The sequence below is a fragment of the Chaetodon trifascialis genome, chromosome 15 (assembly GCF_039877785.1).
Source record: "Chaetodon trifascialis isolate fChaTrf1 chromosome 15, fChaTrf1.hap1, whole genome shotgun sequence".
NCBI lineage: Eukaryota > Metazoa > Chordata > Actinopteri > Chaetodontiformes > Chaetodontidae > Chaetodon > Chaetodon trifascialis.
The window spans coordinates 9825623-9844498 of NC_092070.1; the positions used below are offsets into that span (position 1 = coordinate 9825623).

Consider the following 18876-nt stretch of genomic DNA (forward strand, 5'->3'; position numbering starts at 1 on the left):
GCTCTGTATGGAAAGTGTCCTGAGACAACTTCTGTTGTGATTTGGCGCTATACAAATAAAATTGAATTGAATTGAATTGAATTGAATTGAATTGAATTGAATTGAATTGAATTAAGGTGGCCTCTCCTGCTGGAGCCACTCAAATCAATTAATAAATTATTGTATAAATACTTCTTGTAAAAAAAATCTGATTTTATTTAAATATGAAAGGGAACAGTTTTGAAAGCCATATATTATTATTTAAACACTGGAAAACAGTATCAAGAAAAGGGACGAGCAGCCACATGTTGAAACAGGCCAACAGGCATCTGAGCAACATGAATACAGGTGGTGGTTGACACTGATGTAATCTATTATAAATCATATTTAGTGTTACCATTTATATCAGTGAGGGTGAGCTAAATAACACAAACACTTCTCTGTGTAATACAATACAACTGAATCAACAGCTCTCTGAAACCCAAGCTCTCAAGTCATTTCAACCCGTTCACACGGTCACACTTCACACCTTGTATTTCTCGCGCAGAGAAATTACCAGGAAAACGCCCACTAAGTTGCGCCACTATTTTTTATAACAGTGGAACAGGTGGAGGAAATTACCTCCACCTGAAGTGCGTGTATCTCACCCCCATTGACACAAAGCTTTGAGTCTTAAGTTATTTGCGCATAAGATGATGAAGTGTTACTGTTTCAATAAAGTTGTTTTAAAAAAAAAAAAGTCAGCTGAGAGCTGCGCAGCCGCTCTGTGCATCAGTCAGTCGAGGTGGACCGCGCGCCGTGTTCGCCCCGCGTGACGAGCAAACAGGCGGGTGACGTTTGTCCATCACGCACACAACTAACCTGACATGTGGGAGTCATTTAGCAGCACATACCGAGAGTCAACTCCATGATCTCTAAACTGTCGCCCAATTCAGCTCCTGTGCAGACACACAGTCTCTCCCTCTCCTCCATTAGTTCTGTGTGTGTGTTCGCCAAAGCGTGTAATAGAGCCGCCGGTCCAGCAGAGGATACCGTGTCACTGTCACGTTTTGCCTCGCCTGTATGAAGGTGCGGTGTTGCTCCATACCATCAGCTCCACACGGACCAAAGTGAGTCTTAAAGAGTAGTCCAAGCTCCTTCCCGCCAGGTAAGATGAGGACACATGGCGTATACGTTTTTTATGCCTTAATGGATTTTGATTAAAATGTGTTTGTCATGTTAATTCCGTTTCATTTGGAGGTAGGCGTTATAGCAAAATAACATGATCAACATATGACAGACAGGTCAGGGGCTGCACCTGTCCTCGTCATATTTTCTAAACTTTTTATGCACATAGCTCTGGTGTTACAGAGGTTGAAAATTTTGCAGCACAGGCCACACAAGTGTAGCAGTATATAAAAGGTCTGTTAGCATCTCTGAAGACAACCACACAGGTCCAGTTCATCACTGAGACATGTGACTAGCAGAGGACATTACATTTTTTCACGATTGTCAACACACGTTTCTCAATACAATAACGGCTTTGTCAATACTGCACACACAAAACTGAAAACTGCACACACAAAATGCCAAACCTGACACTCCCTTTGCAAGAAGACTCTTGCCATCAAATCTCTACATTGTGTTCGCAAAATGGAACTCATGTTTTCATTTGCTACACACAGTCTTATTTTCCAATGACACATACCATTCATTGAGCACACACAACTAAGCTTTTGCTGCACACTACCAAGCATTTACAGCACATTGTAGTGCAAAATTGAAAACACTATTGTAAAATGGAACACACCATATGAATGACAATGACTCTGGAAAATAAGATATTTCTCCTTTTGTAAAAATGACTCAGTGTAGCCTTCTTTTTTCATAAAACAAACTTAAAACAGCACACAAATATGCAGCCAAAAATGTTTTTTTATTGTACATGATTGAGGAATCATCATGATCAAGCATCATCATGCCTTCGGTTTCTGTCAGGCCAGAGGGCCTCGTCCACATCACAGGTGATGTTCTCCCTATCTAGACATCTCTGGAAGAACCGCCTTGAGTGGCGCATGAATCCCTGAATGGACTCGAGGCTGACGTCACCACAGGCTTCTTCCATGGCCTGGACGAGTGGGACCTGGGTCTGGGGGTTTCGCTCATACACCTTCCACCTCCAAGCAGAGAAGAACTCCTCTATGGGGTTGAGGAATGGAGAGTACGGCGGGAGGAATAACACCGTAAAATGTGGGTGGGCCTGGAACCACTGACATACAAGCAGAGCCCGGTGGAAACTCACATTGTCCCAGACGACAACATAATTAATTCTTTGTGGATCATCGGTGTGATCTGGTGGAACAAGTTGTTCGTGGAGGTCATCAAGGAAGGCCAGCAGCAAGTCTGTGTTATAGGCACCAAGATGTACATGGCGGTGCAGGACACCATGGTGATTTATTGCTGCACACATGGTATGTTCCCACCACGCTGGCCGGGGACCCCAACAATGGCCCGCTGGCCTATGATATTTCTTCCCCTGCGCCTTCTCTTGACCAGATTAAACCCAGCCTCATCTATGAAAATATATTCATATAGTTCATTCGCCGTATCAAGCTCCTGGATTCACTGAAACAAAAACAGAGAGAATGCAAGTTACTGTATGGACAGAGAGGTCAAAAGACACTGTAGAAAAGGAAAAAAATATATATGTTGCTGTACATCACAGGTAGGCTACATTACCTGTATGTCAGTGCTTACTGTAATGTATGGGACTTACAAGCACAAAGTCGCGCCATAGCTCCTTCACATGGTCTGTGTTTCTTTCGAACGGGACCCTGTAGACCTGTTTCATAGCTAATGAATTCCTCTTGAGGACACGGTCCAGTGTAGACAGGCTGACATTCTGGATGGTATTAAAAGCTGCATTATCTGCTAGGATCTTCTGTTTAATTTGTCTTAGGGTAATTGCATTGTTTACACGAACCATGTGAACATGTGAATATTTCACTATAAATGTAAATAAATACACAATTATGAAGCCTGTCAGAAAGTTACATCTTAATCTTCGTCTTAATTAATTAATTAAGTCTTAATTTTTTTCCAAAATCATTTCACAGCAGCCAGTTCACATGCAGTAAGAGAAAATGACAAAACCTCTTTGCATGAAAACACACCTTTTGACTTAACTAAGTATCCTGTATCATAAATACACGTCTGGCATTGTATTGAACCAAATGGCTTGAATTTTATATATACATATAGGCGAGTTATGATGATGATGTGATAGACTTGTCATGCAATATGATGAGATAATTCGTATTTTATTGATCACCACACAATATGCCATGCATCGGTGAACACAGCAACACACACAACATGTACATGACATGGTGAAATTATTATTTCTCCACCCATCCTTCTTCCGTCCTTCCTCCACGACAGACCAGGAGCAGTGGGCTGCCAGCTGACAGCGTTACTTCTGTCTTCCAATATGGCGGCTGTTCCCTAAGAATTGTGGGAATTGGGATTGAATGTATGGCAGCCACAGACATGATTTTTAATCAAACGATAGACTACAACTACCAAGTGATGAGCCATCGATTCACCTCACGCACAAACAGGCACACAAACCTCACACCCACAGGCTGCTCTGGCTGTGTCCTCACTGATATGTTTCCATTTCAAAACATTGTTTTCACATGAAAATGAGCATTTCAGCACTATTTCAGACTGTCTCACACATGCATTGCAAAGCTGTACTGCACAGGTGGTGCTGCTGGGAATTTCAGACATTGCACAGATGGATTTTTTTGATAGCACAAGCAACATGTATGTGTTTTTAGCTATCATTTTTCCTCATGTTGGCTCGTATTTTTATCATTTAAGAACAGGTTCTTTTTAAAAAATCCCAACATTGCTTTAATCTAACTCTAACCTCTAACCTGTGTGGACTGTGGGGCGTTTTTTACGGTGCTGTTACTGTGGTCAGTCATGCAGAACTGTTTGATAATTGGCAAATTAATTCATCCCAGCATGCTGCAGCAACTGCATATTAATGGAAATTAATATGCTGATAAACAGTTGTTCTTGTAGGCAACCTAAATAGCTTCAGGAACATGGGAAGGAGATAAATACAGCACCTGTGAGGGCTCAACGCTTAATCTGAATATTATTGAATATACTTGTCATTAGGGATGGGAATCGAGAACCAGTTCTTTTGGAGAACCGGCCCCCAGTAGCTCAGTTCCTTGGAATCGTTTGTCTGCTTGGTTAACGATTCTGCTTATCGATTCCGCCTGTCTTGCACATGCGCGATAACGTCACGCACGCTGCATTGTTTTGGTTTAGATCGTAGCGTTATGGCATCGAGGAAGAAACGCTCCAAAGTATGGCTATATTTCACGCGAAAAGATAACACCAGGGCCACTTGCAACACGTGCAAAGTTTCCATTTCTTCAAAGGGGGGAAATACCTCCAACATGGTAAAACATTTGTCCACACAGCATGCAATTTGTTTGCAGGAATGTCACGTGTTTGAAACGCTACTTAGCGACGCTTGTGAGTCCAGCGGCAGAGCAAACACCAGGGCGTCCTCTGTTATTAGTGCCGAAGGTAATGTTGAACTCTTACAAGCCGTGTCTGTTGTGTTACGGTTAGCGCCATTTCACTGTGTAAACTGCTTTCACCAAACTGCTTTGAGATGACGATGACTGCCAGAGTCAGGCTGGCTCACGCGCACCTCTATCCACTCCTTTCACTGAGGCAGGCAAGACTAAAATGACCGAGATCAGGATAAAGCAATGTCACAGAGCAGTCACTAGATTTGTGGTGAAAGGTTTACACCCTTTTGCCACTGTAGATGCTCCTGAGTTTCGGTAGGTTAGTTCGTTGCATTTTATCTGGCATATCTGTTCAAATGAAAATCAGAAATTTGAGTTCTGTCAGAGTTGCATGTTGTTATTTTAACCAGTGTAGTTCTGCTTCATTCATTCCTACTCTGGGAAGTAGCTCACCTACTTTTTAGGTTTGTTCTGAGGTTACGTCACACATCATTTGTGCAGACTGTATATGTTCTATTTTCTGTGCAGAGATGAAAATATAAAAGACAGTTAACGCAAACAAACCCATTTGTACTCTTTCATTTCCTCACCCAGTGAGAACCGACAAGAGAATCGATAAGGAATCTGATCAATCAGCAAAATCAATAACGGAATGGAAATCGTTAAATTCTTATCAATTCCCGTCCCTACTTGTCATAATCTGTTTGTGTCTCTCTATCTCTGATAGAAATGCCGAGCCAGGGGTCAACAACTAAAAAGTGTGTGGTCTGCCACGCACAGCTGTATGTAGCCTGCAAAACCTGCAAGACATGCAAGGCAGAGCAGCCGCCGAAGCTGAGGCTCAGAAAAAAAATGGAAAAGTTTGATCAGAAGCGGGAGAGCTGGGTCCACACCCACCAAAAGAACAGGACCACCTCACATATCCGGGATGAAGCTTATATGCTGGTGTGTGATTACTTTTATTGTTTTCATGCAGTTCAGTTTCTAAATGCTGCTATACACGTTTTAATACCAATATCGTTTCCTCTCTTTTGTGCGTGTTTGTTGTTTTTAGCTTGAGAAGTTGCACGCCCTTGGAGTAAGGGCTGTTTTGCTTTTGTCAAGACCTGGAAGAAAGCAAAATGCTTGGGTATCTGAGGTTTTGGCACCCCGTTGTCAGCTGACCGAGACATCACGAACATGTCTACAAAGAATGAAAGACCTCTATGACATTGTTATTCAAGGTAAGAGTTATTAATGTTCTGTACTGGACGCCCTGTGTCTGTCACAGATGAGGCTGTGCCTGCGTTCTCTGGACTGATGGAGCAATCACATTATCATTGAAGCTTTTTGCTTCCAGCTAATTGAAACTAGTTGAGAGAGGCACCAGCTAAATAGCAGACTCTTTCTTGTTTGATTGTCAGCCTTGGGGTCTCCATGACATTTTTATTTAACCCTTTTTAATTCAGTTTTACTTAATTTCTCACCTTTAATCTATTCAGCTTGCTTTTCCCTTCAGTCATGCTCTTTTAGGAACTTAAACTAGTCGAAGTATTATTACTCTCTAAATAATTCAGTTATTCTCCAATGCAGGCTGGACTCCCCAAGATGCTGCAGGACAACTGGATGAAATCTCATCAGCCCCTCTTGAACTCCCAGCTGGACCACAAATGGCCCCAGTAGACCCCCAGGTAGCAATGGCCCTGCTTGTTCCCTCAGCAGCCTCAACTGGACCTCCAAAGGCCCTGACTGGACCACCAACAGGCCCAACTGGACCCCCAGCAGCTCTAATTGGACCACCAATTGGACAACCAGCAGCCCTGACAGGACCCTCTGCACACCATGCAATCCCAGAGCAGCAATCCCAGAACCTGGGGAGAGGACAACATTCCCCAGAGGGACCTCCAGCAGCCTCCCAAGTTTGTCTTCAAAATGGTAAGCAGAGGAGCTGCATGAAGAGTGCTGGCAAATCATTCATTGGCAGGTTATGAAAATACGTTTGGACAAATAAAGGCCAGTCTCCATTACAAGCTGTCTAAATACATTGTATGTATGTAATCATTGAAGATGGACAGCGAGAAATCAAAACTGAAAGAGGAGGTTCTCCAACGCCTGTAACTGCACCAGCTTCCCCGTCCCCAGACATCAAACTTGAGACTGAGGACATCGGATCCGCCAGCAATCCCCCCGCTAACCTCAGCTCCTCCTCTGTGATGTCTGTCACTGTGACGGACACAGGTTTTTTTGGCGACATGGAAGGTTAGCGTCAAAGATTTAACAGTTCCTGTTAGAAGGTTTAAGATTTGAAGGATTTGTTTTAATGTTTGTATTTGCTTGACATTTTGTCCGCTGCAAAGGTGACTGGGAGGAGAGAGAAGACATGGGACATTGTGGACAAAAGGAGAAAGAAAGGAGAAGAGAGATGGGCCCTGAACTGCAGATATACAGACCGATACAGAGAGGTATTGAGGAAGAAAGCATGGAAATGTGTAAGTTTTTCATAAGCCAGAAGAGAAGTAATTGCATGTTTTGTCCAAATCCAAATTTCAATATATGTGTTGTACTGACTGTACAGGTGTTGGCCCCCCAACTAAACCCCACAGTGTGCTGGCTGAGTGTAAATATGAGAACACAGATGCTGCCACCTCTGGCCACGAAGCAGCACAACAACAAGTGATGAAGCTAGAGAAAAAGTAAGGTGTCACAATTATTTGGATAAACAAAGATGCTTCATTTGCGTGCATGGCCATAAAGAGATTTTCTCTCTGCAGGGTTCCTCAAACAGGCCAAACCTCACGCATGACTCAGACCTCCAGTAACTGTGATCTGGATACAATGGACCTTGATCAGCTGAAGAGAGAGAAGATAAAGATGCAGATAAAAGTCTTGAGGTTACAAGAAGAATATTACACTCAGAAACTAAAGGGCAGAAACAATTCAATAGTTTCACTGGAGTCTGATTGGAAAGCTGATGATTGCAGGACAATACAGTCACTCAGGGATCAGTGAGGGTTTTTACAGGTCCACCAGAATACTGCAGACAAAAACTGCCTGTAGACAACTTCATCTCCATCATTTCCATGTGTGCCAGTGGAGGGCAGAGGGATTTACTGACTATAAACTTGAACCAATAAATGCAACCTCTTGAGAACTGAACTGAGTTTTTGTGGCAAGTTTTAAAGAACTTTGACAATGAGCCACATGAGGAATATGTACACAGATGTCAACTTGACCTCAATCCTTTTACTCTTCTATCACTCATTGCGTAAGAAAGTGATTGTACATCGCACCAAACACAGACTGTATGTAAAGATGGGACCTGGGACATGATCAAAGATGTGCATCAAAGTGTAGTTTGTGAAATAGCTGATTATTATCTATAGAACACCTTTGCGCACTTTAAAATTGGGAGCAATGTGACGAACGCAAGAACCCTGGCAGAGGACGAACAGGTTCTCATGCTGAGCACGTCATATCGGTGATGGTATCATCGCTGCACAGCAGCCGACAGGAGAGCTCTTCAGCTCAGAGGCTCACTGTGACACAGCTCCCAGCCCTGGAAGACGTCTACAGTTCATGCTGCCTCAGTAAAGCTGCCGGCACCTGTAAGGACTCCACGCACCGATGCCATCATCTATTTGTGCTCCTCCCATCTGGCAGATGTTAGAAGGTAGACTACGCCCGCACCTCCACACTGAGAAACAGCTTCTTTAGGGCCGTAACTGCCACAACTGACTCCACATGCACATGCATTCTGCACCATGCCACCACATGAAGCTGTACAGTTACACGGGTTCACTCTCCATTCTGCTCCTGTCTTGATACTGTGTTCACCAGCTGCACCTGTAATTAATACCTCTTTTCAGGGATCGATACTCGTATTCATCAATAATATTCATCCAGTTTTTATTAAGACTATCTACATTCCTGCTGCCAGACAAGACTTTATACTCTTTGTTTCTCTATTGCTATTTTATCTTAATCGTTTGCTTTTACCTTATTTCCTGTTTTCATAGCATCAAGTATATAAGCTGAAAACTTAAACTTGCTCAGTGACAAAGATATTCTCTGTTCTTCTCACTGTGAGGCAACAGTGCTAATCACTGAGCCACTGTGCTGCTGGTGCACTGTTATGAGGTTTTATCACTTGACTATTATCTTATTATCAGTCATGTTGTAACCAAAGGGTACAGATATGTTGTCCTTTAATTAGAAAGGCACTACATCTGTGCCCTTCCAACTAAACCACCGCACAAACTGACTTACTTGGCCCACACAGTAATGAACAGTAAAGCTGGATACCTCAGCTTCTTGTGTTGCTATCAGGCAGTGCCTGATGCCCTAAGCAAGACACAACATGTCATATTTGCCTCCAGGCTGAGAGGAAAACGAGGTGAGGTGTTGGAGCGTTACACACTTAATCAGCCTGCTCTGCAACATAGCTGATGGCAAAGTTCCAGTTAATCATTCGTGACTGTGGAGGAAAAGTTCTCAAGTTCATGATGGACAGCAGAATCTACATTTCCCGTTTCCACGTTCTCAGCCAAGTGCTGTCATTTTCATACAAATAGAAGAAAGAGGCTGCTTGGTTTCTCAGAGTTCTTGTTAAAAAAGGAATCCAATCTAATTACAAAAGACCAAAAACAATATTTATTACCAGCTATGTTTTCATTCATGTGTGACATTCAAAAATAGAATACAAGCCCTTATTTTGCACATTTGTATTTACAGTTAAGTCAAAGCAGTGAGTGCTAAACAGTTGATACTACTGTTACCACTACAACCACTATTCTGCCATATTTTCCTCCTCTTCATCATTCTCCACCTCATCTTCCTCCTCGTCGTCATCTTCATCAAAGTATTTTTCCTCTGCATCTCTGCTGACTATGTCCAAGTTGTCATAGTCTGGGTTCTCGTCCACCTCGCTGTAATGGACACAAACACACACACAAAGACTTCCCTTTAAAAGCAACACAAAGAGTTCAGTGACGTGTTTGAAGTTAACTTATAACTTAAACATTCTCATCATTTCTAGGTTAATTAAGCTACAATGTGGAGGTTTGAATGTTGTGTTCAAAAAGTCACTGTTGCTGCACAGAATACCTTTAAAGCCCCAAATATCCTGATCAGGTTTAAGAAAATATTTATGTTTGTAGTATTGATTGACAACTGATTCATCCATCTGAGCTCACTCTTATCTGACTAGTACACTGTTAATGTCTGTGTAACACAAATGCAGCAAATGCCCATTCAGTGGCTGACCTGTAGTCAAAGTCCTTGTCTTTGCCCTCTAGGAAGCGCTGGTGCATCTGACTGATGAACTCCTCCCTGAGCAGAGCCTTCTCCTGCGGGGTGGGCTCCCCTTCCTGCTGCTGGACAGAATGATCTACAGCGGGAACGCAGAGGGGGACACGTGACGACCGACAGAACAGCAAGGGAAGCAGTCAGAGGAAGATGGTGGAGGAGGAGAAAGGAGAACAGACACAGACCCAGTTTTCTTCTCTGTCTCTTCATGTTAATCCACACGAGAACAGAAACTACATTTATTTTAGACCTTCAGCTCCACCCGTCACCCTCTCTTACCATCATCTTCTTCATCTTCGTCCTCCTCCTGTGCTCCCTCCTCTCTCTCCTGCTCCTGCTGCAAACGATTCTGGATGAGCTGCTCCTGATAGGAGCTGAGGAGGAGGTGGGCGAGCCCTGTTGTGCCTCCCACTTGTGCCTCCTGTGCAGTGCCCTGCATGGCCTCCTGGGAGCGCTCCAGCACCTACAACGTTAGTCATTCAGAAATTACGAAAAAAAACAACGTGGGTTGTAAAAAAAATGCCTGAACTCGATCTTAATCGTGAAATAAAACTAATACAAATATTTTAAGTGTGACAGCATCACCTCCTCGTCAGTCAGGTACTGGCCGATATACTGTTCGTACAGCAGCGGCTCCCTCATTCGCATCTGTTCCTCACTGAAATACTGACCCTCTAGAAGAGGAGGGCAGAGCTGCATCATTTATGAATGTGATTTGCAATCACATTAACACAGCTGCAGTAAAATGAGTGGATTTTACAAAGCAGAGTCTGGCTTATGCTGACAGTCTGGACAAGCATTCTTAAGTGGTATGAGTCGATACATTCTTTGCTGCGGTTGACAAAAAAGGCCCCCTACCCCTCTGCAGGGCCCTGAGGGCGGCGTAGCGCTGGTTTCGGACCCTGGTTCTGTTGGTGCATGCTGCAGCTCGTCTCTGTATCACTTTGCTGTAGTGCTGAGCTCGTGGGTCTGAGCAAACGTGGGCAAATGCTGGCAGGTTCTGGGGCTTGAGGAAGGCCTAGAAAAGGAGGAGAGTGGCTGTGTTGATACTTTTATATCAAGTGATTTGAAAAGTACTTAGTAACACCACTGAAGTAACTGTGTGGGCAAACACATCCACACTTGATCTGTGTACACATACATGGTACCTCTCCAGGAACACCAGTGGCCTGCTCCTGTACTGATTCAGCAGCTCCTCTTTGCGCTCCTTCAGGGTCAGTTCAGCCTCTCCTTTCTGCTGGCTCTTCACTGGGCTTCCACTCATGGCAACAGACTCCAACATGTCATTTACGCAGGTGGACTCAGCCTCACTCACGCACTGTAGGATCAGCAGAACCAGTGAATCAGAATGATTACTGTTGTACCAAACGGAGCGCAGTGGGCAGACACCTGTATTGTAGGTATGAAAAACACTGTTGGCGCTGGTGGTCTCACCTCGGTGTCTTGCAGGGGCGGCGGCTGTGTGCGCGCGGGGCGGTTAAAGTCAAATCCCTTGAACTGTGTCACCGGTTCTTCAGGAAGTTTCCGCGCGTCTTCACTGTCACACAAACTCGGTTGTGTTTTAACGGGAGGCTCGATTTCACCCCACATAATTATCTGTTAACCAGACCAAAGACGGATTTCCAGCGGTTCTTAGTAAAAGGCTACGGTTAACTAACGTTAAAACGGGTGACGTTTATTTCTATTGTCACATTATCTTGGCCGTAACGTTACTGTACTGAATACGTTGGCACAGATAACAAAAATATGGAGTGGATAACTACACATACGTATCCCTCTCACTTGTATAGCATTACATACAGAACGTTATGTTTTTCCGCCATGTTGGTCCGTTTATATATTTTCCGCCTGTACTAGGAACGACAGAATGGTTCCTTCCGGTTCCCGTCGCCTCTGTGCTGTTGATCATGTCGCTCTCTGGTGGTAAATGTTGGCCACAGACATGACAGTGAATGAAGAGTCTAAAAGATGAAATTTGAAGACGTCCCTTTGGCCTCTGGGAAATTAAGATGAGCATTTTCCACAGTTTGTTGACATTTTATAGACTAAACAATAATCCATTAATGGTGGAAATAATCTGCAGATTAACTGATAATGAAAATAATCGTTCGTTGCAGCCATACTGTCCATGTAAATCCTGCGCACTGTAAATACTGTATATACACATGTATACATGCATGTGCTGTACATAATGATCCACTCCATGTACATCCTCTCTCTCTCTCTCTCTCTCTCTCTCTCTCTCTCTCTCTCTCTCTCTCTCTATATATATATATATATATATATATATATATATATATATATATATAATTTGGATAGTTGGCAACTCGCACAAATACTTGACTTGCATATAGACATTTTATTATTGGTCATTGGTGCTTTATATATATAGTTTTTAACTCAGCACAAATGCTTGCTCTTGGGCAAATTGTTGGGTCTCTGTAGATTAAGAGTATGGTCCTGACTTGCTCTATATGGAAAGTGTCCTGAGACAACTTCTGTTGTGATTTTTGTTTTGTGATTTTTATACAAATAATACTGAATTGAACTGTCATGGGGCCCCAGAAATTCAGGTGCTGCCGACAGCTCCAGGCCAACTTTGTGCAAACTTGCCAATTTTATTTGAAATCTTTTTGAGAGCATGTATTAATCAACTGACATGACATGAGCTTTAAAGCAGGTCCTGCTTTATTAAATGATCTTGAGAGCTCTTACAGAGGGTCCTGCTATCAATGTGTACTTTTTAAGAGGACCCTGTGTTATGTCACCTTTGTGCCCTCTGGTGCAGATTCCTAAATTAAATTACCTTACTGTCAAGCACAAAAACTGCATACTACTGCATAGTGGGAGGCATGAGTGTTTACAGTAGGTTGGGGCCTAACTAACCAACCAAAACCTAACCAAAAAAAAAATTAGCTGTACAGCAATTTTATTTTATTTTTTTATACCCAGGGGACCCCCAGTGGGTTACTCGGAAAATGCATATATGCAACATTAGATATAACATCTGGGATGTTGCTCAGGGGGGATTTCCTCTCATACCTTTCACCACCTGCCCTTCTGGCTGCTATTTTCTCTCTTTGTGTAATTTCTATTCATTTCTTTTCTAGAATAGTGCTATTTAAATAAGTTTAACTCCTTGATAACCTGTGAGGAAGTAGTGTAAGTTGAAACTCTGCAAAATGGCAATTGTAGTCTACCATTTATATTACTTTAGGTCCGGTCTTCATATTCCGTGGTCTTGTATAAACTATGCTAATTTTCTTTAAGTAACCAATTGAAAGCAGTCTAAAAGGCAGGACAGGTGAGTGCTACATGAACTTTTCGCTGGAGACAGAAATAAAATGGACTAATGCTTTCTGTGCGGCCGCTTCTCTGTTCTCGCGACATTAAAAGCCACAGATCGCCTGGTCGCTCGGTGCCGCGAGAACGTGACTTTGTGGCGGCGCGAGCGTCTGTCAGAGTCAGATGCAGCGTTTACACATAGAGACGCAACGATACCGGAGGTTTGCTGCCTTCCTTTCAAAACACTTGTATTCTCAAACTTTTCACTTGATATATCCAACAATAACACTTGTATTTTGAAAGTTTAAGCGGGAAATTCATTTTGTCCTCACCCTGGCTGACTTTACTATGTGTATCGTACAAACTTGTCAGCCTCGCCGGATTAACAAACGCTCAGCTCGTCTTTTGGTCGTGTCCGTTTGAGATGAACAGTGCCATGGACACCATACAGGAACCGATAGTACCGAGGTACGTACACCAGAGCTTCCAGCTGACTTCACGGTGGTGCTGTAAATGCAGAGCTGAGAGCATGCTCTTCTCCTGTGTCCTGACAGCTGCTTCTGGACAGATCTCACTTTCAAAGCGCAGGGATCCCTCAACACTTTGTCCCACACCAAAGAGAATCCAAACGCACTGCAGCCCTATTCGTTACCTGCTTTGGTGAAATACTGACTCAAAAGTGGGGACTGAATTGGCACTCTGTATGCAGTTTGCCTATTTTGGAAATTTTGTTTTTGCTTGTGAAGAATATCTTTATTTCCATCAATAACTTTTGTCTTGTTTTAGTCAACAAAAGCCAAAATTCAGTAGACTCACAGTTGAATGTGGTTGTCAGTCTCACACTCAGCTTTGAGGTTTCTCACTGTCTTTCTTGCTCGCTTGTCCTAGTCTCTGTTAACATCTTTGAAAGACTTTTCAGACTCAGTGTAGAGCAAACACAGCTGGACAGTTGTATCTTCAACAGTCCAGCTGGCCTTAAACTCTGAGTGTTCAGTGTTGGCTGTATGAACAGCTCAATTATGCAACTACAACCAAATACAAAGACAGCTTTTATTTTGAAATGTTTTTATTTTTCCTCGTCAAACTGATGAAGTCGCAGGCTCTTTTCCACATTGAGCTCCTCCTCTTTTCATCTTACACCTTCTTTTCATAGACGTCCCCCTTAAGCAGGAGTTCGAGGGCCTGTGAAGCCACGAGGGCCTCCTCCTCCTCCTCCTCCTCCTCCTGCTGCTCTCTCAGCTCTTTCTTCAGCCTCCCTCAGCAGTTTGAACCTGGGCACCTGACTTACCTCTTTCTCAGCCTGGTTGTTTGAGGTCTGCTCCTCAAGTCTTACCTTCACGTCCTCTAACTGCTGCTCCATCGTCTGATGGAGGTGTCACAGGTTTCTGATCAGCTCCTGGTCCTCACTCACCTTCGTCTCCATTTCGAGTTGATGCTGATGGCGGACTCTTCTCTCCTTCCTGCAGATCATCACTGAGCTTCAGCTTCTCTCTTTCTGGAGCTTGTTTGTTAAACAGTGTTTCCACAGAGACTTGTTCTCATCCCTCTCTGTCTCCAGCCTGGTGGAGAGCTCCTCAACCTTTTCCTCCTGACAGACACTGTGCTGCTCTGCACTTTGGAGGTGAGCTTTCAGCACCTCCGCCTGAGAGCTTAAAGCCTTGTTTTCTGTCTCACAGCTGTTCAGCTTGCTTGCTGAAGGCTTCTCTCTTGAAGGCGTGTTATTGTCGCAGTATATCCTGTTAAACCTTTGAACATACAGTGCTGTCGATTCAGGATCAGCACTGTCAAAATTCAAAGTGACAGCTTAAATCTCCTGTTTCTCCATTTCACACTGAATTATGTGTGTACAAAAACTAAACAACTGTTTCTCTTTCTCATATCGTCTGTCGCATTTATTTTCTCTCTTTGTTTTTAGTATCTGTATCAGTGAGATGGAAATCTGTGGGTCATTCAACAGGAAATAAAAACCAGGTATGTACTCAGTTTCTTTGAGTTGACATGTTGACATTGTGCTTGTTTGAATAGCTTGTCTTCAGTTTATTTAGTTTATATTCCAACACAAACACGTCGGGATATTCCAGAGCTAAATGAATCCAGTGTTGCCTCTCCTGTTGTCGTACAGTGTTTCACACAGAGAGTGATGGGCAGCTCTTTGTGATGAGTCTCTGTCGATGAGGTCATCTGCCGTGAAATTAGACACACAGGCCCTGCTGTGGCCATCTTTATATCACTACGACTAAGAACTTGAAATGAGTCACAGACCTGATGAAAATAACAGCTGCGTGTTTTGATGATACTGTCTTAAAGGGTTTCTCATTTGGACCATTGGCTACATTTAGGGGAAATGATACAGGCAGACAAAAGTTCCCCCAGATTGCTGAGCTGAGACACACGCCTACATTTCACATCCAAACCTTAACTGCAGGTCAGAAAATTGGAAAAGTATCTCTAACACATAGAGGACTTATATTTAGTGCAAATCTCAAATTTTTATCAGCAGTTTGGGATAAATCCCAGCGCAGACGTCTGTGTGATGTGACAGGTTCAAACAGTTCAGACTTTTATCAACGTTCTGTCACTTTCATCTCAGTCCTGCAAACACCAACTGTCTGTTTTTATCACCTTTCTAAAAACCAAAAAGGCTAAAAAAAACCATGAAACTGTGTGTTTATCTACTCCAACTTAAGCTGCACACGTGAGCCTGTCGGCTCACTAGTTCATTGGTAACTCAGTGTTATTTACAAAGGCAAGCGACATGTCACGTGTGTTTTTCTATGCTTTTAAACCATCCAATGGTTATATTATAATGAATGACATTTATAAATGTTTATTTATAACACTATAAATCTTAGCTAACTACTAGGTTAACTAGCTCTTCCCTTGAAGTACATGACATAGGATGCTCAGCCTTTTAACATTAGCCAATACCATCTATGTGTGCATATTTAAAGCTCTTAAACAGGCTTCTTGTTTTAAAATGAATCAGATGAAACCATTAAAAGTTAGGTGGAGAAGGAAGTTTCAACCACCTCACAGACAGCTAGCTGCAGCTGAATAAACCTGCTGTTGATAGTCATCACTTCATTCAGAGAAAACCACAGTCATCAGCCAGAAATGAGAAGCCTTGGCTGTGTGAAGTGGGATAGTTGACAGTCATAACAGTGGTAACTAAAGGGGAGGGGCACAACACTCCCCGCTATCTCGCTTTGGTGATTTCAAAGCTTGTCGGGGAGTTTTTCAGTCAGCCTGATGCAGGGAGCCGCTCTGCCTGTCACTGTGTTTATGAGCCAGGGAGAGCAAAGAGCAGCAGAGGAGGGCGAGGAGCAGCAGGCTTTAGTGTGAAGAAGTAATCTCAGCAGACGTTACCATAAAACTGTTTGGGGCTGCTTCAGGAAGGCAAAATGTCTTTTTGTTTATTCATCGTTGGTAACTTAACGGTGCTTACAGCCACTGAGTGACAGTCAGTGTTTCCCTAAAACAGTGAAAAAGGATAAAAGCTTTGTGCTCGGTGTGATGGTAAAGTGGTATCACTGCCAGTACTGTTACTGTTAATACTGCGACTTTTGGTCTCTTATCCCTCTGTAAAACTGCAATTCTTGTCCAGCCGCAGCTCTTTGATGGTTTTATGTTTTTGGGTTTGCTTGTCAGTCTCAGGTACAGAGCATATGTTCTTAGCTGCACAGGAGCTAACAACATACAGTATGCGATGGCTCCGACTGACTATGTCAGCGTCCTGTTAGAGTTCTTCAGTATAGTTTGCTCAGAGTGTAACAGTGGAAGACACAGGACAGATCCCACGTGCACTGCAGTACTTTATTTGACAAAACACATGCGATCCTTTTACTTTGCCTAGATCAATAAAGTTTAAGAGAGCTGATAAGTGAACCTTTAAGCTGGGTAAAGAGTACTACATCAAATGGTGAACACAGAAGATTGCATGTGTTTAACTACACATATAGTACAGTATTATTAGATTGTACCACTGTCAAATACTAGTAATAACTGGAGACGTTGAAAAATAAGTAAACAAAACTACTCAGAGATTGTTAACATACAGTATCTCATACCAGGGGGACTGATACTTCCTCCTTGTAATTGGTCATTTTGCCTCTGTTTAGAAGAAGGGTGTGAGCCAATAATTTTCCTCCGCAATCATTGTAATACTTGATTGTCTTTATATCCACATTCACATGCCTATGAGTAAATGCCTTGAGTGTGTACTTCCGTGTGTGCATTTAGTCATCGGTCATTGCTGCCTCTCATTCCCTGATTGGCCAGAGGCTGATTATCTAATGTGATGCCGCAGAGTTGTTTTTTTTGTTTTTCTTACGTGCTCATTGGCCCAGCAGCTCTCCCAGTTTATGGTGAGTTGCCATTACAACAGAGTGATGAACCTGTTGTTAACGTTGGTGTCCATTACCTCTATTATGTCTTCTCAGTAAAGCACAGGCTCATATAACTAGAAATGAGTCATTTAGACAGAGAGAGGTTGGAGGTAAAGATAGAAGGTGGTGTATGTGACGGGTGTAGAAATAAAGAGGATGCAGGGAGAGAGAGCAGGAAGATAAAGAGAGGCACAGCTGAGTGGGGGGCACATGCTTTGTGCTTTGAGATAACGCCTGCGTGGTTTTTGTGGGTGTTTGTGGTGCATTTGGCCCTGGAAAAAAAAGTGTGTTTATGTGTTTCCTCACTTCCGAGGTCTGTCTACGCGCCTCACTCTGAATCCCTGGTAACCATGGAGACCTTGTTTGGAGAGAGACCAGATGCAGATGCCTCCATCCCCAGCCCTCGGAGTGAAGCTGTGGCCAATGAGCTGCAGGAGTTGTCCCTGCAGCCTGCCCCCAACCTGCTGCCAGTCAGAGAGAGGAAGAATGGTAGGTGGCAGTTTGCACACTCGAACCAAATTTTGCTGATTTTACTGATGCAAAGGCGAGTTTGGTCAAATTCAGGGGCACACGCAGCGTATAACAAGTAAAGCAGGAGTGAGAAAAACTCTGGCACATACTCAGAGCTGCTAGCTGCTGCCAGAGTTTACATTTCAGACATACTAGGTCTCCCTTCACATTACCTCATTATAAACAGCGAGGGCTGTCGTCCAAATGCACACACACTCAGGCTTGAGCTTGCTTAGACACCCACACACACACATGCACAGACACACATTTTGTCCCCATAAGGAAGGACGAGTCTCCACAAACAGATTCATGTCCCCACAACATGAGTAACACATGGCCACACACACTCGCGCAGACAGACTCTTAAACCGGTGAAAAATGCTCTACACACACCGTATTTAACCAAATTTGAATTGATGGTTAAATAGCGATGTTGACCTTAAGCTTGACCCAAACTAAAACAGTATCCACTAAGACTTGTGCGTGTTTGTCTGCAAATGTAAATACACCACTTGTTAGAAGAGGTTCTTTAAGGTATGCTTCAGGGTGATCTAACATTGACATTTACTGTATGATGACAAACTGTTTGGTTATTTGAAGCTCTGACTGACCCAGAAGAGCTGTATGTGTGAGTCTGTTTGTATAACACCAATGAGCCCCTCACCTGGAGACCATCTAAGCAGATGTCTTTCTGTCAGAGCCTTTTTAAAGTAACCCCATGTTAGGTCACCATAAATGAGTAAGATACAAGAATCTTTGTAATAATTGTAGTCCTTTTTTTTCCTTTCAGTGGGAATTTGTATGCGAGCATTTGACCAATTAAAGTAATCCCTGGAGCAGAGATAAATATGACATTATGTGCAGGGATCCAGATAAATCATAATAAGAAGACAAAG

General features: G+C 43.1%; 3 protein-coding genes across 4 annotated transcripts in view; 2 read left to right on the forward strand and 1 right to left on the reverse strand.

Annotated features, from left to right (window-relative positions):
- Positions 1–752: 752 nt before the first annotated feature.
- LOC139343442 (uncharacterized) lies at positions 753–8166 on the forward strand. Of its 2 annotated transcripts, none has more exons than XM_070981103.1 (8): positions 753–1126; positions 5245–5462; positions 5572–5740; positions 6090–6431; positions 6564–6755; positions 6854–6985; positions 7072–7189; positions 7268–7650. In XM_070981103.1, exons 2-8 carry the CDS (start codon positions 5247–5249, stop codon positions 7503–7505), a joined length of 1407 nt encoding a protein of 468 aa, XP_070837204.1. In that variant the 5' UTR covers positions 753–1126; positions 5245–5246; the 3' UTR covers positions 7506–7650. The 2 variants fall into 2 exon arrangements, with proteins under 2 accessions (XP_070837204.1, XP_070837203.1); XM_070981102.1 differs by lacking the exon at positions 753–1126 and adding an exon at positions 4292–4569 and having other exon boundaries at positions 7268–8166.
- A 959-nt stretch (positions 8167–9125) lies between these two features.
- On the reverse strand, positions 9126–11646 carry ccdc97 (coiled-coil domain containing 97). The gene is made up of 7 exons (XM_070981104.1): positions 11235–11646; positions 10942–11118; positions 10659–10818; positions 10386–10474; positions 10080–10263; positions 9759–9882; positions 9126–9421 (listed from the first exon to the last, which is right to left on the reverse strand). The coding sequence occupies exons 1-7, from the start codon at positions 11388–11390 to the stop codon at positions 9283–9285; spliced, it is 1029 nt and encodes a 342-aa protein (XP_070837205.1). The 5' UTR covers positions 11391–11646; the 3' UTR covers positions 9126–9282.
- Positions 11647–15000: 3354 nt separating this feature from the next.
- LOC139343454 (myocardin-related transcription factor A-like) overlaps positions 15001–18876 on the forward strand; it is a 33787-nt gene continuing 29911 nt past the window's right edge. The window contains exons 1-2 of the mRNA XM_070981119.1: positions 15001–15056; positions 17784–17959. Of these exons, the coding sequence (XP_070837220.1) occupies positions 17821–17959 (139 nt within the window). The 5' untranslated portion in view covers positions 15001–15056; positions 17784–17820. The remainder of the gene's footprint in view (positions 15057–17783; positions 17960–18876) is intronic.